We start from the raw sequence: 19,785 nt of genomic DNA, 5'->3' as shown, positions 1-19,785 counted from the left end.
TGGCATGGCTGTGATTGGCCGGCTCAGCACGTGAGCGTGCATGCATAAACGCCGGATCATGTGTTGCGCCGCCATTCTGCTCTGACTAGTGTAGGGTCAGGACGCTGCTGCACTATGGGACAGTGTTAGCGTTTTAATGTTGTTGATAACTCTGTGGGTGACCTAGAGGCATGTTTGTGGGTGCAATACAACTCTTTTGCATCAGTGACATAGAAATACAATACTTAATTGGGCTGTTAATTCTGTGGGTGACTTAAAGCCATTTTTTGGGGTTCCAAACTCTGCATTTGTATTCATTTTACTGTAATAGGAGAGTTAATCAGTTTGTTAATTGTGTCTGTGACATAAAGCCATTTTGTGGTGTTCATAACACTGCCTTTGCATCTGACTTACTGTAATAGGAGAGGTAATCAGTCTGTTAATTGTGTCGGTAACGTAAAGCCATTTTTGGGAGGGGTGATACACCTCATTTGCATCCGTGACACGGAAATACAATAGTTAATCTTTCTGTTAATTCTGTCTGTGACCTATAGCCATTTTTTGGGTGCAAAACTCCTCATTTTCACCCGTGACACAGAAATACAATTGTTCGTCTGTCAGCCAATTTTGTGGGTGACCGTAAAAAATGAAGAGAGCATCAAATAAGGGACGTGGACGTGGTTGTGGTGCTGCTGTTGTTGGTGGAGCTCCTGCTGCAGAGAGAGGACGTTATCGATCTGTGCCAGCTATGCTCACAAATGAAACACCTTCCTCTGGTGCATGCAGGCACAGGGCGTTCTGCGTTATTTTGTAGGCCCCTATACCACTCTACGAATGGTGAGGCTAGAACAAGTAGAGGCAGTAGTAGATTGGATGACTGACAGTGCCTCCAGTTCCTTCACATTGTATTCCACCCGGTCCCATGCTGAAAGCGCAGAGTTGGCACTGGCAGCGCATGGGCATCTGTCTTCCACCTCAACCCCTTGCACATCAACCAAGCAGTCTGAGCCCCAAGTCATGCAGGAGTCACTTATGCTTTTTGATGACCCTGCTGGCAGGGTTTCCATGGGCCATCCACCTAGCCCTGCCCCAGAGGTGGTAGAGATTGAGTGCACTGATGCCCAACCACTTATGTTTAAGGGTGAGGACGTGGAAGGACCACCACAGCATGTCTCTAATGATGATGACGAAACACAGGTGACCACTGCTGTGGCTTTCTGCACTGTGCAGACCCGCAAGGAGAGTAGGGGTGAGGAGTTGGTGGAAGTTCATGTGGAGGATGATGAGGTCCTAGACCTCACATGGCATACAGGTCATCCAAGTCATGTGTGCAGTTTGGAGGAAAAGGTGGGGGTCATGATGCGCCAGTCGCACAGCAAAAGAGGGAGCAGGGTGCAAAAGCAGAGAGGCCAGCCCCTAGCCAGGACGCCTGCTACTGCCCAACATGCCGAGGGACAGAGCACACTAAAGCCAGCTCAAAGGAGTTCCCTGGCATTGCAGTTCTTCAGGCAATGTGCTAACAACAAGATACAGGTGGTTAGCACGCTGTGCAGTAGGAGCCTGGCATAAATGTGCTAAACCTAAGCACCACCTGCTTGACCAGGCATCTAAATGCAAAGCACAAGCTGCAGTGGAGTAGACATCTGAAAATCCACGAAAGATCTGAGTCTCTTCCTGTTCCCTCTTCTGCTGCAGTCTCAGCCCCCCCCCCCCTTCCTGGAGTGACAGGGCCACCTGCCACCCCCAAAGAGAGGATGTGACAGCAACACCACCACTACCAGTGTCACCGAGCATCTCCACACTGTCCCATGGAAGTGTTCAGCTGTCCATGCCCCAAACACTGCAGAGAAAGAGAAAGTACCCCCCCTACCCACCTACGAGCCCTGGCCCTGAATGCCACCATTTCAAAATTCCTGGCCTTTGAAATGCTGCCATTTCATCTGGTAGAGACGGACAGTTTTAAATACTTAATGACGGGGGCTGTCCTACAGTACGTGGCTCCCAGCCGCCACTACTTTTCCAGGTTGGCCGTCCCTGCCCTGAATGAATAAATGGCGAAAAAAACGCCATCAGTGGCAAGGTCCACATAACCACTGATACATGCACCAGTAAGCATGGGCAGGGACATTATATCTCTCTAACTGCCCACTAAGTAAATGAAGTGACGGCTGGGCCTGAGGCGGAAAGTGGTTTGGTGCATGTCCTGCCACCACGAGGATTGCTGGATGTTTCTCGGTGCCTCCTGTTCACTCCTCCTTCTCCGCTTCCTCCTCCTGTTCCTCCTCTACTGCCTCCTTATCATGTCAGCAAAACATCTGCACCACCATCTTCAGCACAGCAATGGGGAAACGACAGCAGGCTGTTCTAAAACTCATCAGTAGCTGTGGATGGGCATGGAACAACAGACCAATGAGTGATTGGTGCCGCTGAGTCTCAAGCCTGGCCCGCCACGTCTACAGCCTCCTCAACTTCCTACTCCACTTGGACCTTTCCCTTCTGGTTCAAGATTATTATTTTTTATTTTTATGTTTTTTTAAGTCATTTCCCTATCCACATTTGTTTGCAGGGCAATTGTACTGCTCTTAACCCCATTTTGGTTCCTTTTGTAGCCCTCTAGCCCTTTCGATGACTATTTTATAGCCATTTTTCACCCTAAAGTTCAGGTCCATATTGACTTCAATGAGATTCGGGGTCAAGTTTGGGACCCAAACCGAACATCGAAACAAAGTGCGGCCGTTGAACCCGAACATCCACGGGTCTGCTCATCACTAGTAGTGACTCCTTTGTGCCCAACATAATAGTATGGTCCCTTTTTGTGTCATCTTTTTGTGTTTAGTCTCCCCCACAGTAATAATTACCCCACATACAGTTAAAGTGCCCCCAACAGTACTAATGCCAACTTAGTGCCCTTCACACAGTAACAGTGCATCCACTGGGTAAGGAGGCCCGCTTAATGTCTCCACTTAGCAATAGTGACTCTTAGCGCCCTCCACTCAGTTATGGTATTCCTTACTACCTCTCATTAAGTTACGGTGTTGCTTAGTTCCTGCCACTAAATTACAATACCTCTTAGTGTCTCTAATGCAGTAATTATGCCCTCTTAATTCCCTTACTCAATAATAATGCTGCTTAGTGTCCCTCTACTCAGTAATGATGTATCCTTTTTTGGACCCACTCAGTTCTAATGACCCTTAATGCCCCTGGGTAAAGAGGACCTCAGACAGCTCTGGGGTGGCATGTTCCCTGCTCCTCTGACACACTTTCTGTGCAGGAAGTGTTTGGAGGAACTGAATTGAACAGATACGGTATACTCCAAGGCCACGTAATCACTGGCTAAGAATTAGGTTCAACTAATACTGATTGTGATTAGAGATGAGCAAAGTTTGAAAAAATTACATTTGGACGCTTTGCCGAATTTTCTCCAAAAATGTTTTCGATCTAGTTTAATTTGTGACAAAGCATGTTAAAAATCATCTATTTCCCGGCTGCAGGGAGCGTGTATCTCGGTGCAATCACTGTGCATTGCAGAAACATGCCTAGCTAGTCCGCTGTGGTAGTGAAACAGTTACTGTGCGTCAGTATGACAGGCAGTTGACAGGTGTCACACTTAGAATCAGGTCACACTTCCCTTATTTGGTTAGTTACAGATCCAAAACTAGCGTCAGGTATAAAGGACTGTAGAGTGAAAGAGCGCACTGTCCCTAACGCCTGTCACGTCTCTCCCTGCACTAAGTTCACAGTATAATGGCGGAGACCGGGCAGGATGAGGCTTTTTATAGGGCTGTGACGTCACAGGGGCTGACTATCTTCTGACTGGCTGCACAGCATTGTGGGTGATTCCTCCTTCCCAGGCTTCTTACTTTCACTAATTGTAACATGTGCAGCAGCAATTTTGGTAAAAATGCAGTTCGTTACCACGAAGCGTGAGGAGATTCGCATTCGTAACTAATCAAAATTTTCCTGAAATTCGAATTGAATTCCACTTCGTCAACTTCAATTCTCTCAACACTAGTTGTGATGCCTTGCTGTTTTGCACTCTTCTTAGTCTTTACTGTTCCCAGGGCCCAAGTCCCATTTACCCATCCTAGGTGCATTTTTGCAACCGGGTCCGGGACCCATCACTGAGAAAAAAAAAACACCACTGCAGTTCTAGGTACAAGGCTAGAAAGTTTCTCTTACGTTAGTACTTCACCAATAAACTCCCATATTTAGGAGGGAAAAGCCTATTTTCTTGGATGATGGATAATTGGTAAAACTCAGTTGGAAGAAAAATGGTATTAAGTGATAGTTGTCCAAAAAAAAAGAAGAAAAATAGAAGACTACGATATCTCTAAGAGTACAACCCCAGTTAGTTCAATACGTTTCCATACACAAACGCACAGATAACACATCATGAATGATATCACGATGACCTGTGTCGAAGACACTAAGCTTTGTTTCATCTGTACCTTACCAAAGCCATACCATTGTACCTTTTCTTCTGTACAGCTGTTGCAGGGTTTTTCGCAGCTAGTTGTGCCCCGGGTGCCAAAGAAGAAAAACTGTGCAGACAGTGTCCAGTACAAGGAAAGGACAAGAGGTGTAAGAAAACTCAAAGTGAGATATATTATGGCTACGCTGGTGCTTGCAGGTGAGTAGAAAGACATTTTCTCTTCTGACCATTCTACATTACAGCTATTTTTCCCTACATGATTCTGCCATCAATAAAAATAATAATACTTTTGTGAATCTGTGTCATGTCTTCTTCCTGGAGTTATAGGGAACAAAGGTACTGTTATCTTTGCCCTCTAAACATAATCTCCAGAAGAAGCCACATTAAAACACGTGTTGGGGTATGAGGAGTCCCTCTTTGGTCTGTATGTGTATATGTTTTGGTAGATGTATTGTTATATTTTTGGATTGATGCTTATATCCCCTCGAGACTGTGACCTGGTAACATAATGATTGTTATGTACAAGTGACATTCAGTATGTAATAGGTACATTTGCCTTCTTAACTATGATGCTGTAATTACTATGTACATCTGGGTTTATATACTACATATTTATACATTTTTCAAAGTGTGTGATTTTGATTAGCTGCCCTTTATTATGGACGGTGTCACGTAAAATTTTCCCTATTTTTCATGATATAGTGTATGCACTGTGCATTTCTTGTAAGTGACACTTCTGGAGAGAGTTTAGCAGCTTACTGCATACTGTTATATTATTCAAGTTAATGCATGACTCATGATGAGCAGTGAACTCCCTCTAGTGGTGGCTCCAGGAAGCCTGAATTTTCCGAAAATCAAAGCTTCTACTCCAATTAGGATATGTTTTATTAAATAAATCCACATAGAATATATACAATATGCCTTATACATATGAATTATTTGTTATGCAGATGTTTGAAAGATGGCAAGGGAGACGTGGCTTTCGTGAATCACATTATATCAGGTAACTGAAAGTTCTTACCATGATGGCTACAGGCTTATCACTAAAATTTTAAAAGTGCCCAACCATAGTGGTCTACAGATAGCATGAGAAAGCAAGATATCTAGTATGTATGCTAGAGGAAGAGGTAAAAATGTTTTCATTTTGCCTTAAATTATTCTCTAGTGGTTCATGTATAAGAAAAAAAATAAAACAAATGTAAAAAATAAATCTGCTTATTGTCTTTTAGACGAATTCCATAAGGATTACGAGCTGCTGTGTTTAGACAATACCAGGAGACCAATCAGCGAGTATGAAAAATGTTTTTGGGGAAGAATCCCGGCTCATGCTGTGGTGACCGGTCAAGATGAGAGCAAGATTCAAGCTATCACTGAATTCCTCACGCAGGCTCAGGTAACAGTAAAGATGTAGATATAGATTTTGTCTTGCATGTCTCCTTCTTGTATCTGTCTCTTCTAAGGATCCACCGTGCCAGCTAAATGTGATCTGAATGGATAATATGTAGACAGATAATAATGGTGAATAGCTGCAAGCATATATTTTAAATATAATCACATGAAATACAAAACATACAAACATAATAATAATAATAATTATTATACATAACACTAATAAAATAAAAATGACACAAAAAAAATCATAAAAATGCAGTGCCTCAAGATTTAATTCATGTCCACAGATATGCAGCGGGCCCAGCAGCTAAAATAATGTGGATCCACAATTATTGTATGCACAAGTGGCAGGAATATTAAGTCCCTCTAATATATAGCTGATTATCTTGATTGTAAAAAATAATTAAATGCAAGTAGACAGAGGATAGATCTCCATTTAAATGTCAATGATTGGCATATTCATATATAACGGCTGTCAGATTTTTCAAAGTAGTGAATGAATAGAGACAGCCATGACAGGTGCTTAAGCAGCTCTGACCCTGACGTTTACCACTCCATAGGAGCATATATAGTGTGGCACACAAACAAGTGAGCGTGTAATGCTTCATCCAACACCAGAAGATGGTTAAATCTGTAGGGCACTGTACACTTGTGCTCTGCAAGGGGTTAGGTCTGCTCCACCTTGCAGTTCCACCACTTCCGTGGCTGGGCCAGTGGATTGGTTTGTTGTGTCGATTGTCTGTTGGAACGGAGTGGATGAATAGATGACTCTTGCTGCTGCCAATGAAACAATTCTCAAGCTGATGGAGGTGCTGTTTTGACAAAAGAATAAAAGGGGACTTTTCCTTCAAATAGCCACTTGTGATAAGACTATATGCTTTTCAGGGCTCCTGGCCCTCTCCTCATTAGCCACAAGAAAGATGTAGAAAGATAATCCCATACATAAATACCTACTTGTTGTGTAATGTTAAATAGACCTGAAACTGTACAAAATCGAGAATAGCTTGAAATGTGCCCTCCTGCAATTATTCCCACCATCAAAATAGTCTTACCTGGAAATATTTATAGGTCCAGACTGTTCTAGCAAGTCCTGTTATAATTCTGATTACTAGGAGATTCCCTGTAATGTTCTTGCTCATTTGTCTACATTAAGTAGCATAATGTATAGGGCTCACAGAGTCTACAAATTGGTGGTCAAAGGATGGCTCTGTCATTCAGCAATCACAGCCAACACATCCCAAATCAACAAATGGGTTGACCTGTTACATTTAAGAACTGCCTGCTGTTACTTTAAGGGTATGTTTATTTATTATTTATTTATTTTATGCACTTCTATAGCACTACTCAATTCCGCAGCGCTTTACAGACATTAGCATCCAACTGTCCCCAATGGGGCTCACAATCTAAGGTCCCTATCAGTATGCCTTTGGAGTGTGGGAGGAAACTGGAGAACCCGGAGGAAACCCACGCAAACACAGGGAGAACATACAAACTCCATGCAGATGTTGTCCTTGGTTGGATTCAAACCTAGGATCCCAGCGCTGCAAGGGAACCAGTGCTAACCACTGAGCCAGCATGCTGCCCATGAGCAAAAGTTTTTTTCAGTGGGGATATCATTTTCCACAATGAATCAAATAATATCAGTGCACATAGACCTCTACTTTAAGTCATGTTCTACATGTATTCCATTTTATAGGTAATATAAAATTACTTTTTTTAGTGTAACACATTTTATTTTATTTTTAGACCAAACAAGACTGCAAACTGTTTTCTTCCCCTCACGGGGACAATCTAATGTTCAAAAACTCTGCAACGTCCCTCATTCCCCTCCCAGCTAAGATGGATGCCTCTTTGTATTTGGGAAAAGATCTTTATGAGTCCATGAAAGCAATGCACAAAGGTATGTGTTTAAGGTATTAAAGTAACGATCAATATACCCAGCTCAACCTAAGACCTGGGTATACAGATACTGAAGGAAGCTAGTTAAAGAAAAACAAGAGTGGTCCTCAAGATCTTCTCATATGGGATTTATAATTTTATAGCAATGTTATCGGACTTAAAGGGATTCTGTCACCTGCTTTTACCATTTTAAGCTGGCACCATCGCTATGTTGACTAAAGTACCTTATTTCCAGCAGTCTTCTTTTTACTTATTTTCGTTTTGTAGTTTTGATATAAAAGCGATTTTTATGTTATGTTAATTAGGGTCCAAAGTGCCCAGAGGGGCGTTTTTTTCACTCTCCGGAGCCCAGTGACGCCCCCCTGCAGTGCCCAAGAACGCCTCCTGATCATCAAATAACCTCCCACAGCCCCGGCAAACTGTTCCGCCCCCTCCCCACGTCATAGTCTACCTTATAGAAATGCCCCGTCCTTCTTCCTGTCTGCGGGCAGAAAACTCGCACAGGCGCAGTACCGCCTGCGGCCTGCGCGATCATCAACCTCCTGAGGGCAACAGCCTCAAAAGTCTCACTGGGCATGCCCCGAGCCCAGTGATGTGACCTGAGCGATGTTGCCCTCAGGACGTTGATGATCGCTCAGGCCGCAGGTGGTACTGCGCCTGCGCGAGTTTTCTGGCCGCAGACAGGAAGAAGGACGGGGCATTTCTATAAGGTAGACTATGACGTGGGGAGGAGGCGGAACCGTTTTCCGGGGCTGTGGGAGGTTATTTGATGATCAGGAGGCGTTCTTGGGCACTGCAGGGGGGCGTCACTGGGCTCCGGAGAGTGAAAAAAACGCCCCTCTGGGCACCTTGGACCCTAATTAGCATAACATAAAAATCGCTTTTATATCAAAACTACAAAACGAAAATAAGTAAAAAGAAGACTGCTGGAAATAAGGTACTTTAGTCAACATAGCGATGGTGCCAGCTTAAAATGGTAAAAGCAGGTGACAGAATCCCTTTAAGGTTCTCAGATCTCAAAGCCCATACCTCCTTAAACTGCAGCTGCTCTGTTATGGCAGGAATACATTTCTATCCTTACATATTTTTTATTATTTAACTTTCCTTTTTGACTACTTCAAATACTTCAGTCTGTTGGTTTCCAGAACTTACTTTATATGAAAGGAGTTTTCTGCTGCCATAATATGTACTACTCACAAAAAGTTAGGGATATTTGATTTGTGGGTGAAATTTCTGAATGAAACTAAATTGCACTCTAACCTTTACAGGTGAACTGAATGTGACCTTCTCTAAACCTTTGAATACACTTGTCCAACTGTTCAATGTTTCAGTACTTTTTGCACAACTTGCTGTTCTTTAACAAGGAGTTTAACAGCAAAATTCACAACAGGTGTTTGATCCATGAATCGCCCAATAAATTTCCTGGTTCAATTAGAATTGGTATTTAAACAGTCCTCCTCATCATGCTGTTAACATTTTGACATCATGAGACCAAGATGACACCTAACAATTGATAACAGTACCTCGCCATTGTGAGGTTTCAAGCAGGATGTTCTCAGACTGAAGTGGCCACTGAGCTTAGAGTGTCACAGAGTGTCATCAGCAGGTTGCAACAGATATACAGAGAGACTGTAAGAGTCACAGAAAGGCATAGAAGTGGATGTCCTTTGGCCACATTCCACACTGATGACTGCTTCATTGTGAACAATGCCCTGCAGAACTGGATGATTAATGCCATAAAACTCCAGGCACATTTAAGGGAGGTGAGAGGCACACAAGTGTCACATCAGACTATTCAAAACCTATTTTATCAGAGTGGTCTGCATTCTAGATGACCTGCAAGGGTACCTGACCACTCCACCAAACACAGGTGTCATCGTCTTGCATGTGCCAGGGAGCATCTATGCTGAACGAGGGACCAGTGGGCTTCAGTGCTGTTCACTGATAAAAGTCCATGCACGCTGAGCAGAAATGATGGCCGCCAATGATGTTGGAGACGTCAAAGAGGGCGCTATGCCTCAGCCACTGTTGTCACCAGACGAGCATTTGGTGGCGGTGGTGTTAGTGTGGGCAGGTGTGTCTAGTCAATACAGAACTGCGCTACACTTTGTGAATGGTACAGTGACAAGCCAATAATACTTGAAAAACATAATTAATCCAGTCATTGTGCCTCTGCATTAAAAACAGAGGCCTAATTTCATCTTCATAGATGACAATGCGCCAGCTCATCGAGGTCGCATCTTTAGGGAACGGCTGCTGGAGACTGGGTTACTTCAAAAGGAGTGGCCTGCACTTTCTCCAGACCTGAATCCCATTGATAACCTATGGGATCACCTGAGTCACCGTGTAAAGGCTCATAACTCTGTACCCTAGAACCTCAATGACCTGAGGGCCGCCCTTCAAGAAAAGGGGATGCCATGCTTCAGCAGACAATAAGTAGACTTGTGAACAGCATGAGACGTCATTGTCAAGCTGTAATTGATGCTCTAGGCCACATGACAAGTTATTGAGACACTGACATTTTTGTGGGGGTATACCCACCAGTAGTGTTGGCTTTTGTTTTTAATAAATTGTTTGAGATGAGAAAATCACCATTGCAGGCTTCTACTTAAATGCCCTACTTTCATGATATAATATCACTGTAGTGTGAACGTTTTAAGTTTTCCATAAATTTCACCGAAAAGCCAAATATCTCTAACTTTTTGTGAGTAATGTATTGATATATTTTAAACCTGAGCAGAGTACCTCAAACATTGCATATTTTTGCTCCATTAGTTACCGGCTTGGTTTCCTAACTAAAACTCAGTATGCTTAAAGAAAAAAAAAGAAAAAAAAGGGGGTCAGTCAGCACATCCCAATGTGCAGGTGCACGCTGCCATGGCTAGAATCATACAGAAAAAAAGAACAATGCAGCAGCACTCTGCAAGCAAAAATAAAGTACAGTAATGCCAGAATTATATAAAACATTCTGGTGTTGATGCTACGCTTATTTAGCAAATTAGAGACTCTTGGCAAATACATTTTGTACAAAATTATTTGAGCCCGTCTGCCAACGTCATGGCGATCTCTTATCAGACGGAAACCTAACACTAAATCCTACCTGTTGTGTGCCATAATGGCCACCATAAAATTCAGGGAGTGCAGGTTCCACATGCATGGTGGGTCCAATCTGCTTTTTACCATTTTTGGTGCAATAATGGCCTCCATTAAATCCAGGGATGCAGGTACCAACATGCATGCCGAGCCCACTCTATACCTCTCCTGGTGCCAAATGGCTTCAATAAATACAATGAAAGCAGGCTACAGCTTTATACTTACTCTAATTAAAATCAGCCTATCGGGCAGACTGGTTAGTCAGGGGTGGAAAACCAAATGGAGTCAGCCACACCTCCAGTACAAACTGCAAAAAAAAAAAAAAGGGAGTCAGTCAGCACATCCCAATGTGCAGGTGCACGCTGCAATGGCTAGAATCATACAGGGGAAAAAGAACAATGCAGCAGCACTCTGCAAACAAAAATAAAGTACAGTAATGCCATAATTATAGAAAACATTCTGTTGTTGATGCTACGCTTATTTTGCAAATTAGAGACTCTTGGCTTGCCGCCACCTACCACACTGTTACCTTTGCAGTAGTCACGTCCCCTACACCAACCCTCTTCATGTTAGGCAAAGCAAGTTCTGTGAAACATATGCAGCGTGCTGCACCCTCAGGTTCCTCTTTAAGTGCTGCTGTATATACTTTCTCTTACAAATCTACCCACAAATGCTCCAACCCTCTCACTGCACTAATAATACATATAAGATGATATTGCAACAGTCTACATATATATATGAAGTACCTCTCTGGTATCAGAGGAGAAGAATACTCAGGGTGTTTCTACTTCACTTACTACTATTGAAATGTGTGCATCACTTCAATTAACGACCATGTCAGAGTGAAGGAGTCTCTCTGTTTCCCTCCATGATACATATTTAGCGACAGGTGATTTTACTCTGTTTGCATGACAAAGTGAACTCTAAATAAAAGGGTGGCTTCATCTTGTAATCCTTTCTTAATACATACGTACAGGTGAAACTCGAAAAATTTGAATATCGTGCAAAGTTCATTTATTTTAGTAATGCAACTTAAAAGGTGAAACTAATATATGAGATAGACTCATTACATGCAAACCGATATATTCCAAGCCTTTATTGGTTATAATTTGGATGATTATGGCTTACAGCTTATGAAAACCCAAAGTCACAATTTTGAGGTACCCTTTGCTCAGGGGGTATGGATTAATTAGCTGACTAGAGTGTGACACTTTGAGCCTAGAAAATTCTAATTTTAAGCTGCATTAATGCAATTCCTTTTAATTTGCATTACTGAAATAAATAGACTTTGGCACGATATTCAATTTTTTTTCGAGTTTCACCTGTATAAGGCACAAAGGGTGTCATCACTGTTTGCCCTTTGCTGCAACAAGGCCTATACTGCTAATTGCTGTTCGGCTTGAAGACCACAAATACTGTAGCTCTCTAATTCTTTTAAGGAGTGGCAGAGAAAACAGAGGAAAACGGTTAATCCCCGGGGCATCTACATAGCTTCATACCCAGGAAAGGAGCGCAGCCAAATACTGCCTCTCATCTAGGACTCTTCCTCTGTGCTGCCCAATCTAAACATGACTGCTATGTGGGCTGGCCTATCTAATAATAACTGAACTCACATATTTGAAGCAGCGGGGTTATCCTTTAAGGTGTTGTAGCACTGGTATTTCTTGTGACCTTTATTCAGGGTCCTTTCTGTTTAGCAACAACACATATTCCCAAAGACGCAGGTCAAAGCTAGCTCCTCTCTCTCCCAAAGCTGTGAAGAGAACAGGTTAAGGGAATATGCAAATCATACAGTACAATACTTGAATTTCTAAACTACCGCAGGATAAAATGACCATATTGCAGCATTAGAGTCCTCAGAAGCAGTCCATAAGAGCAATGAATGGGGGTAACTATGTAGCTAGCTAATAGCATTATTTCCTTGAAAGTCCACCTAAAGTGCGTTATAAAATCACATTGCGGGGACGATACCGGGAAAGTCCATGGCCATGTTTGAACGTAGCAGAAACAATAAGACATACCGTAGTGCAAAAACATAAGGAAGGCTCCCAATGGAGGAAGGTGAGGTCTGTGTTCAATGGGCAAGTTGTCTAGGTAAAGAGGTAAAACCAAGAGCAACAACAATCAAACAGAGGGGCCAACAACAACCCTCTTACCCTTCAGATGAAGTCCACTTTGTGGCTCCGGAAGTCCTTTTATTTTTTCTGTCGTTCACAGTATGAGGTCTCCTCAGATGAGGGACTTTAAGTCCTCCTCTGATCTAGAGCTATGGGGATGCTCCTTCTCTTGAGCATCTGCTTTTGGTCTGGCAGCAGGGCTTTAGGAACTTCTGGTGGCCACTAGGGGTCTTGTCAGGGTTGGATTGCTCGATCCAGCAGATGCGGCCTCTGACCACTCAGAACCTCCAGCCGGGGCTGGAGGGCACAGCACCTCTGGTTATAGGAAGGCCTCTGGTGGTAGCTTGCTGCTGTGGGCAGCCAGGTAGACTGCCTGCTGCTCTGGTGGCAACTTCCATGGCAGTTGGTACTGGACCATAAAGGAGGAGTGAGTGGAGACCAGGGCAGTGTAAGAGACTATAGTAATCAGTGGCAGTCCGTGGGGCCCCAAAATCAATACTGGTGGAGGCAGTGGCTTGCCCAGCACCCTCTAAAGTGTCGTATCTCCCAGTCACATGTGGCCCAAGACCTGTTTCACCCACTCTTCTATGGCCTTCTTGTAATCCCACATGTCTTGGGAATAAGCCTCTACATACAGCAACACATCTGGGTTCATTTGAGACATAGTCAGGGAGGGGCCGGACAGAGGAGTAGAAGCTCTGGCTGTCCCTGCCTTACTGGTTGGTGCAGGGGGCGCTGCCTGTTTGCCTGGAGCTCTCATCTCCAGGGCTGCCTGGATTTCTTCTACAGCTTGCCGGACTTCAGGTTCGTCGACCCACATAACTGTCTCCAATCTTGAGGGTCAGGCTCTCCTTTTCTTGCGCTCTTCTTTACTTTCTCTCATTATAAACACTTCTTTACTCATAAGAATGTGGCTTAAATAAGTGTTTATGACCTCTTAGTAGTTTAGAGATAAAGGTTTTTAGATCACGCACATAGTAAAAGTACCAGTCACAGAGTTAGAAAAAACAGAATGTCAATATTTTTAATTAAGGCCAATTGAAAATATGATTTTAGCCAAAAATGAGTAAATTGCAATCAAACAAAAATTTCCTCCAACGGTGTACATAGCCTGTAAGTTACATAGTTTGTCTTGCTATATATTGCAGAGATAGAAGTGCCATCTGAAGAAAATATCCGCTGGTGCACACAGACCAGAGAGGAGAAGTCAAAATGTGACACCTGGAGTATTTCAAGTGCAGGAGCCATTGAATGTGTGGAGGCTTCCCTTGCAGAAGAATGTATTACAAAGATTGCGGTAAGCAAGCCGCTATTGCTGTTTTTTCTTTATATTGTCATCCTTAACAAGGATTTAGGCCTTGTCCAAGCAATCATATACACTCACCTAAAGAATTATTAGGAACACCTGTTCTATTTCTCATTAATGCAATTATCTAGTCAACCAATCACATGGCAGTTTCTTCAATGCATTTAGGGGTGTGGTCCTGGTCAAGACAATCTCCTGAACTCCAAAACTGAATGTCAGAATGGGAAAGAAAGGTGATTTAAGCAATTTTGAGCGTGGCATGGTTGTTGGTTCCAGACGGGCCGGTCTGAGTATTTTACAATCTGCTCAGTTACTAAGATTTTCACGCACAACCATTTCTACGGTTTACAAAGAATGGTGTGAAAAGGGAAAAACATGCAGTATGCGGCAGTCCTGTGGGCAAAAATGCCTTGTGGATGCTAGAGGTCAGAGGAGAATGGGCCGACTGATTCAAGCTGATAGAAGAGCAACGTTGACTGAAATAACCACTCGTTACAACCGAGGTATGCAGCAAAGCATTTGTGAAGCCACAACACGCACAACCTTGAGGCGGATGGGCTACAACAGCAGAAGACCCCACCGGGTACCACTCATCTCCACTACAAATAGGAAAAAGAGGCTACAATTTGCACGAGCTCACCAAAATTGCACTGTTGAAGACTGGAAAAATGTTGCCTGGTCTGATGAGTCTCGATTTCTGTTGAGACATTCAAATGGTAGAGTCCAAATTTGGCGAAAACAGAATGAGAACATGTATCCATCCTCTGATGGCTACTTCCAGCAGGATAATGCACCATGTCACAAAGCTCGAATCATTTCAAATTGGTTTCTTGAACATGACAATGAGTTCACTGTACTAAAATGGCCCCCACAGTCACCAGATCTCAACCCAATAGAGCATCTTTGGGATGTGGTAGAACGGGAGCTTCGTGCCCTGGATGTGCATCCCTCAAATCTCCATCAACTGCAAGATGCTATCCTATCAATATGGGCCAACATTTCTAAAGAATGCTATCAGCACCTTGTTGAATCAATGCCACGTAGAATTAAGGCAGTTCTGAAGGCAAAAGGGGGTCCAACACCGTATTAGTATGGTGTTCCTAATAATAAAAGTCATTTTAGACAAACCAACCATAGTCTCACTTTGTGCTACCACTGAGAACGGAAGTATCTCTCCATTCTTCACCACTTGTGCAACATATAAAATATTATTTTTCTGCCAATACTGGTCCCAGGCTATTTTATCTAAGGCCTGTAGTTGTAAATTATACCAGAGGGGAGTACACTGAAGGGATCCAGTTATTCCCAGCGTGTCCCATGCCCTAGATAATAACTTTTTAGCCTCTCTATACTACTGTTGCATATTAATCAATTGTTCCGATTCCAATAATGTGAATATGTTATTATACGGAGATCTCCTCAACAGAATGGTACACAATACACTTTTCCTCAATTCACAATATAGCCACAGTTGCCCGGCTATAAAATAGCCCTTGAAGTAGGGAAGATTAATATCTCCCTGATCCAAGGGCTTGTATAAATATTCCAATTTAAGCCATACTTCTTTCTTCCCCACAACAAATCATTAATAATTCTCTCAAGAAGCTTAAAAAAACGTATCCTCTATCCATATAGGTGAATTCCTAAAGATATAAAGGAGCTGGGGCAGAATCACCATCTTGACCAGAGAGACTCTATCAGCTCTGGACAAAGGAAGTCGGAGCCATATCCCAATTTTTAACCTCAACTTCGTTAGTAATGGAATCAAATTAAGCTGTAAAAATCTTCTCTCTCAGGAGATATAGTCATGCCCAAATATTCAAAATAATTAGAAACATTCAACTTAGTCAAACTTCCCTCAGTAGAGAGTACAAAACTATCCACTGGCATAAGAGTGGTTTTTGACCAGTTTATATTTAGGCCTGAAACCTTATCAAAAGAATTAACTATGTAGAGTCTTGGAAGGGTTATATTAGTATGAACTATAAAAAATAAGACATCATCCGCATATAAAGAGATGCGGTCCTTCACCCCCATTACTCCAAACCCTTCAATCTTAGAGTCTTGCCTAACAGCCAGAGCTAAGGGCTCAATATAAATATCAAATAGCAATGGGGATAGAGGACAGCCCTGGCGAGTACCTCTATTCAAAGCAGAACTCGTTGTCAAACTCCCATTGATGTTCAATCTTGCCAGGGGGGATCTATACAACAATTTGATCATATCTATAAATCTCTCTCCAAACCCCATCCTAGCCAAGACCTTCCAGAGGAATCTCCACTCCACCCTCAAAGGCTTTGGAAGCATCCAAGAACAGGATGGAACCGGAGACCCCCCCCCCCTCCCCAGAGGTCTGAATGTTCGTAAACAGACCATGAAGATTATAATAGGTACCCTTATTTGGAATAAACCCGTTCTGATCTGGGTGTATAATTGAAGGAATAACCTTAGAGAGTCTTGTAGTCAGAATCCTTAAAAGAAGCTTCACATCGGTATTCAGTAAGGATATAGGTCTATAAGACCCCAAATCCAATGGATCCTTACCTTTTTTCAATATTAATATTATTACAGCTTTTGTCATTGATCCCAGTAGAGTCCCATCTTTTAATGAATCAACAAATACCTTTAATAGACTAGGGAGAATAACCTCCCTATATCTACGATAGAATTCATATGGAAATCCATCTTTCCCTGGGGAGGAGTTACCAGAACATGCTTTAATTGCAGCCTCTACTTCTTGTAGGGAGAAATCTACCTCAAGCGATTCTCTTTGAATGTCTGTAAGGACTGGAATAGAGATGGCATCCAAATAGGAATCCATCATTTCATCAGTAATATTGGTATCTGCTTTATATAGATAAAAAAAAATGGTCAAAAAAAAACAAACTTTATGGACTCTTGATCATTAACAATTCTGCCATCTGTTAAACGAATGCTACCTATCGTTTTTTTTTTCTTGGTTAGAAATCACCCCGGATTTTTCCCGGGCTACCTGATTCAGTAAAGTATTTCTGACCCTAAAAAAATAACCTCTGCTGGGCCTTATCAAGCAAAAAAATCGGAGTATGCTTGACTTGCATTCTGCATGGCTTTTCTGTTTACTTCTATCTTGTTCCTGGAAAAGTCATTCATGGCTGATGTTGCTGCTTCTTTTAAAGCCTTCTCCCTAATACTATATCCTTTCCTTAAATTAGAAATGTTACTAACAAAAATCCCCCTCATAAAGGCCTTGAATGTGTCCCATACTACTTGTGTCTTAGCTGAATTATTATTAGTCTCCCAAAATCACACAATTTCCTGCTGTATTAAATCATGGTTATCCATTATCGCCAACAAATAAGAATTTTATCTAAATAGGGGTCTTACCATATCTTTATCATCATACAAGCATAGCTCAAGGGAAAGAGGTGTGTGGTCCAAGAGAGACCTGGCCTCATATTTCATCCGTTTTGCATGTCTCATATATTTTTCATTTATTAAGGCCATATCTATCCTGGATATAGATTTTACAAATTTGCTTACGCAAGAGTACGCTCTTCTTCCCCGCCCTAGACTTCCCCAAACATCCCAAAGCCGGATTCATGACAGAACCGGGCTAAGGGCGACCCCTGGGGAAGGGTATGGCAGTCCCCCCATAGAGATCCTATCTGTAGTGGAATTGATGACAATTAAAATCCCCAATAACTAACGAAAGACATTCAGGCCATTGCTCCATGAAATTAAGCAGTTAAGTACATATAGGGAGAAAGGGGGTGGAATATAAACAAAGGCCAAAATACATAATTTCCCAGCAAGTTTACCATGTAAAAAAACATATCTCCCCTGCCTGTCAACAGAGGATGCCTCACAGACATAATCAATCGCCCTATGTATAAAAACTGTTACTCCTCTAGAATAGCTCGTAAAAGTAGAATGATAAATCTGGGAAGCCCATCCCCTGCCGACACGCCGGGAAGTCTCCCCAGTAAGATGGGTCCCCACCAAACAGACAATAGCTGGAAGATATCTCTGTACCAGGTCAAAGACCGCTTTGTCTTCTTACGTAGAAACAATAGGATTCGGCAGGACACACAAACTCCAAGGGGACAACATAGAGGGCGGAGGAGAGAAGCCGGCAGCAAGACCTACGTGGGCATCAAGGCGGGACTAAGGAGATTGTAACCGCAACAGAAGCAGCGTTGGACTCAGCCGGGCAGACAACATCCACAACACTCCCCCACACCATCAGGTGAAGCAACACGACATCGGAGAGAGGGTCTGGTTCGGGAGTAGGAAGCTCTGGGACTCAGCACCTAGCACCGGGCAGCAAGCGGAGCGGGGGACTCGGTGGAGTGATGCAGGAGGAGAGGGGGAGGGTGTGACGCGTCCATCTACATCATCATGTCATCCACAACGACATGCGAGCACCAACCAACTTACATTTAATTTTGAACTTACATGTTGAATCCCTGCAAGTACTTTATTTTTATAAAAGCTTTTCATTTTTCCATAAGCACTTACAGTACAGTACATGTGAAATTTTACATTTTTGATTAAAAACTGGACACATAATATAGATAAATGTATTCTTTTCAGAAAGGAGAGGCTGATGCAGCTACATTTGACGGAGGATACCTATATACAGCAGGGGCATGCGGGCTGGTTCCAGCAATGGGAGAGATTTATGATGGTAAAAAATTTGGACTACTCAATCTGTTTTGCAAATTGGCATATATACATATACTGTATATTTTATATATATATATATATATATATATATATATACACACATACATTTGAAAGCAAAAGTTTACATACACTATATAAAAAGACACATGCATGTTTTTCTCAATATCTGACATGGAATTAGAATAAACGTTTCCTGTTTTTGGTCAATTAGGATTACCATAATTATTATTATTTGCAAAATGCCAGAATAATGAGAGAGAGAATGTTTTAAGGCATTTTTATTACTTTCAGCAATGTTAAAAATTTACATACACTAAGATTACTATGCCTTTAAACAATTCTGGACTGCCCATACGATGATGTCATGTGTTTGGAAGGTTTGTTGGTAACATCTGAGTTAATTAGAGACACACCTGTGGGTGTATTTAAATGCAGACCTGAAACACACTGCTTCTTTGTATAGCATCATGGGAAATTATAAAGAAATTAGCCACAATATCAGGAAGAAAATTGTGGACTTCCACATGTCTGGCTCAACTTTGGGTGCAATTTCAAGATACCTGAAGGTGCCACGTTCATCGGTACAAACAATTATACACAAGTACAAACAAGAAGGGAATGTCCAGCCATCATACTGCTCAGGAAGGAGATGGGTTCTGTGTCCCAGAGATGAACGTGCTTTGGTCCGACATGTGCATATCAACCCAAGAACAAAAGCAAAAGACCTTGTGAAGATGATGGTGGAAGCTGGTAAGATTGTGTCAATATCCACAGTGAAACGAGTACTGTATCAACATGGGCTGAAAGACCACTCTGCCAGGAAGAAGCCATTACTCCAAAAGAAACATAAAAAAGCCAGATTTAATGTTGGCAAATGCACACAGGAACAAAGACCTACA

At 42.4% G+C, this 19,785-nt stretch overlaps 1 protein-coding gene across 1 annotated transcript in view; it reads left to right on the top strand.

Moving 5' to 3' along the window:
- Positions 1-19,785, top strand: part of LOC120997605 (serotransferrin-A-like) — a 77,774-nt gene that overhangs the window by 19,115 nt on the left and 38,874 nt on the right. The window contains exons 5-10 of the mRNA XM_040427748.1: positions 4,468-4,609; positions 5,362-5,414; positions 5,641-5,804; positions 7,550-7,703; positions 14,061-14,209; positions 18,794-18,887. Coding sequence (XP_040283682.1) covers positions 4,468-4,609; positions 5,362-5,414; positions 5,641-5,804; positions 7,550-7,703; positions 14,061-14,209; positions 18,794-18,887 — 756 coding nt within the window. The remainder of the gene's footprint in view (positions 1-4,467; positions 4,610-5,361; positions 5,415-5,640; positions 5,805-7,549; positions 7,704-14,060; positions 14,210-18,793; positions 18,888-19,785) is intronic.

Source organism: Bufo bufo, chromosome 4 (assembly GCF_905171765.1).
Source record: "Bufo bufo chromosome 4, aBufBuf1.1, whole genome shotgun sequence".
NCBI classification, from domain to species: Eukaryota; Metazoa; Chordata; class Amphibia; order Anura; family Bufonidae; genus Bufo; species Bufo bufo.
Note: the sequence above shows the minus strand (reverse complement) of the source record. Positions and strands in the feature narration are given on the sequence as shown.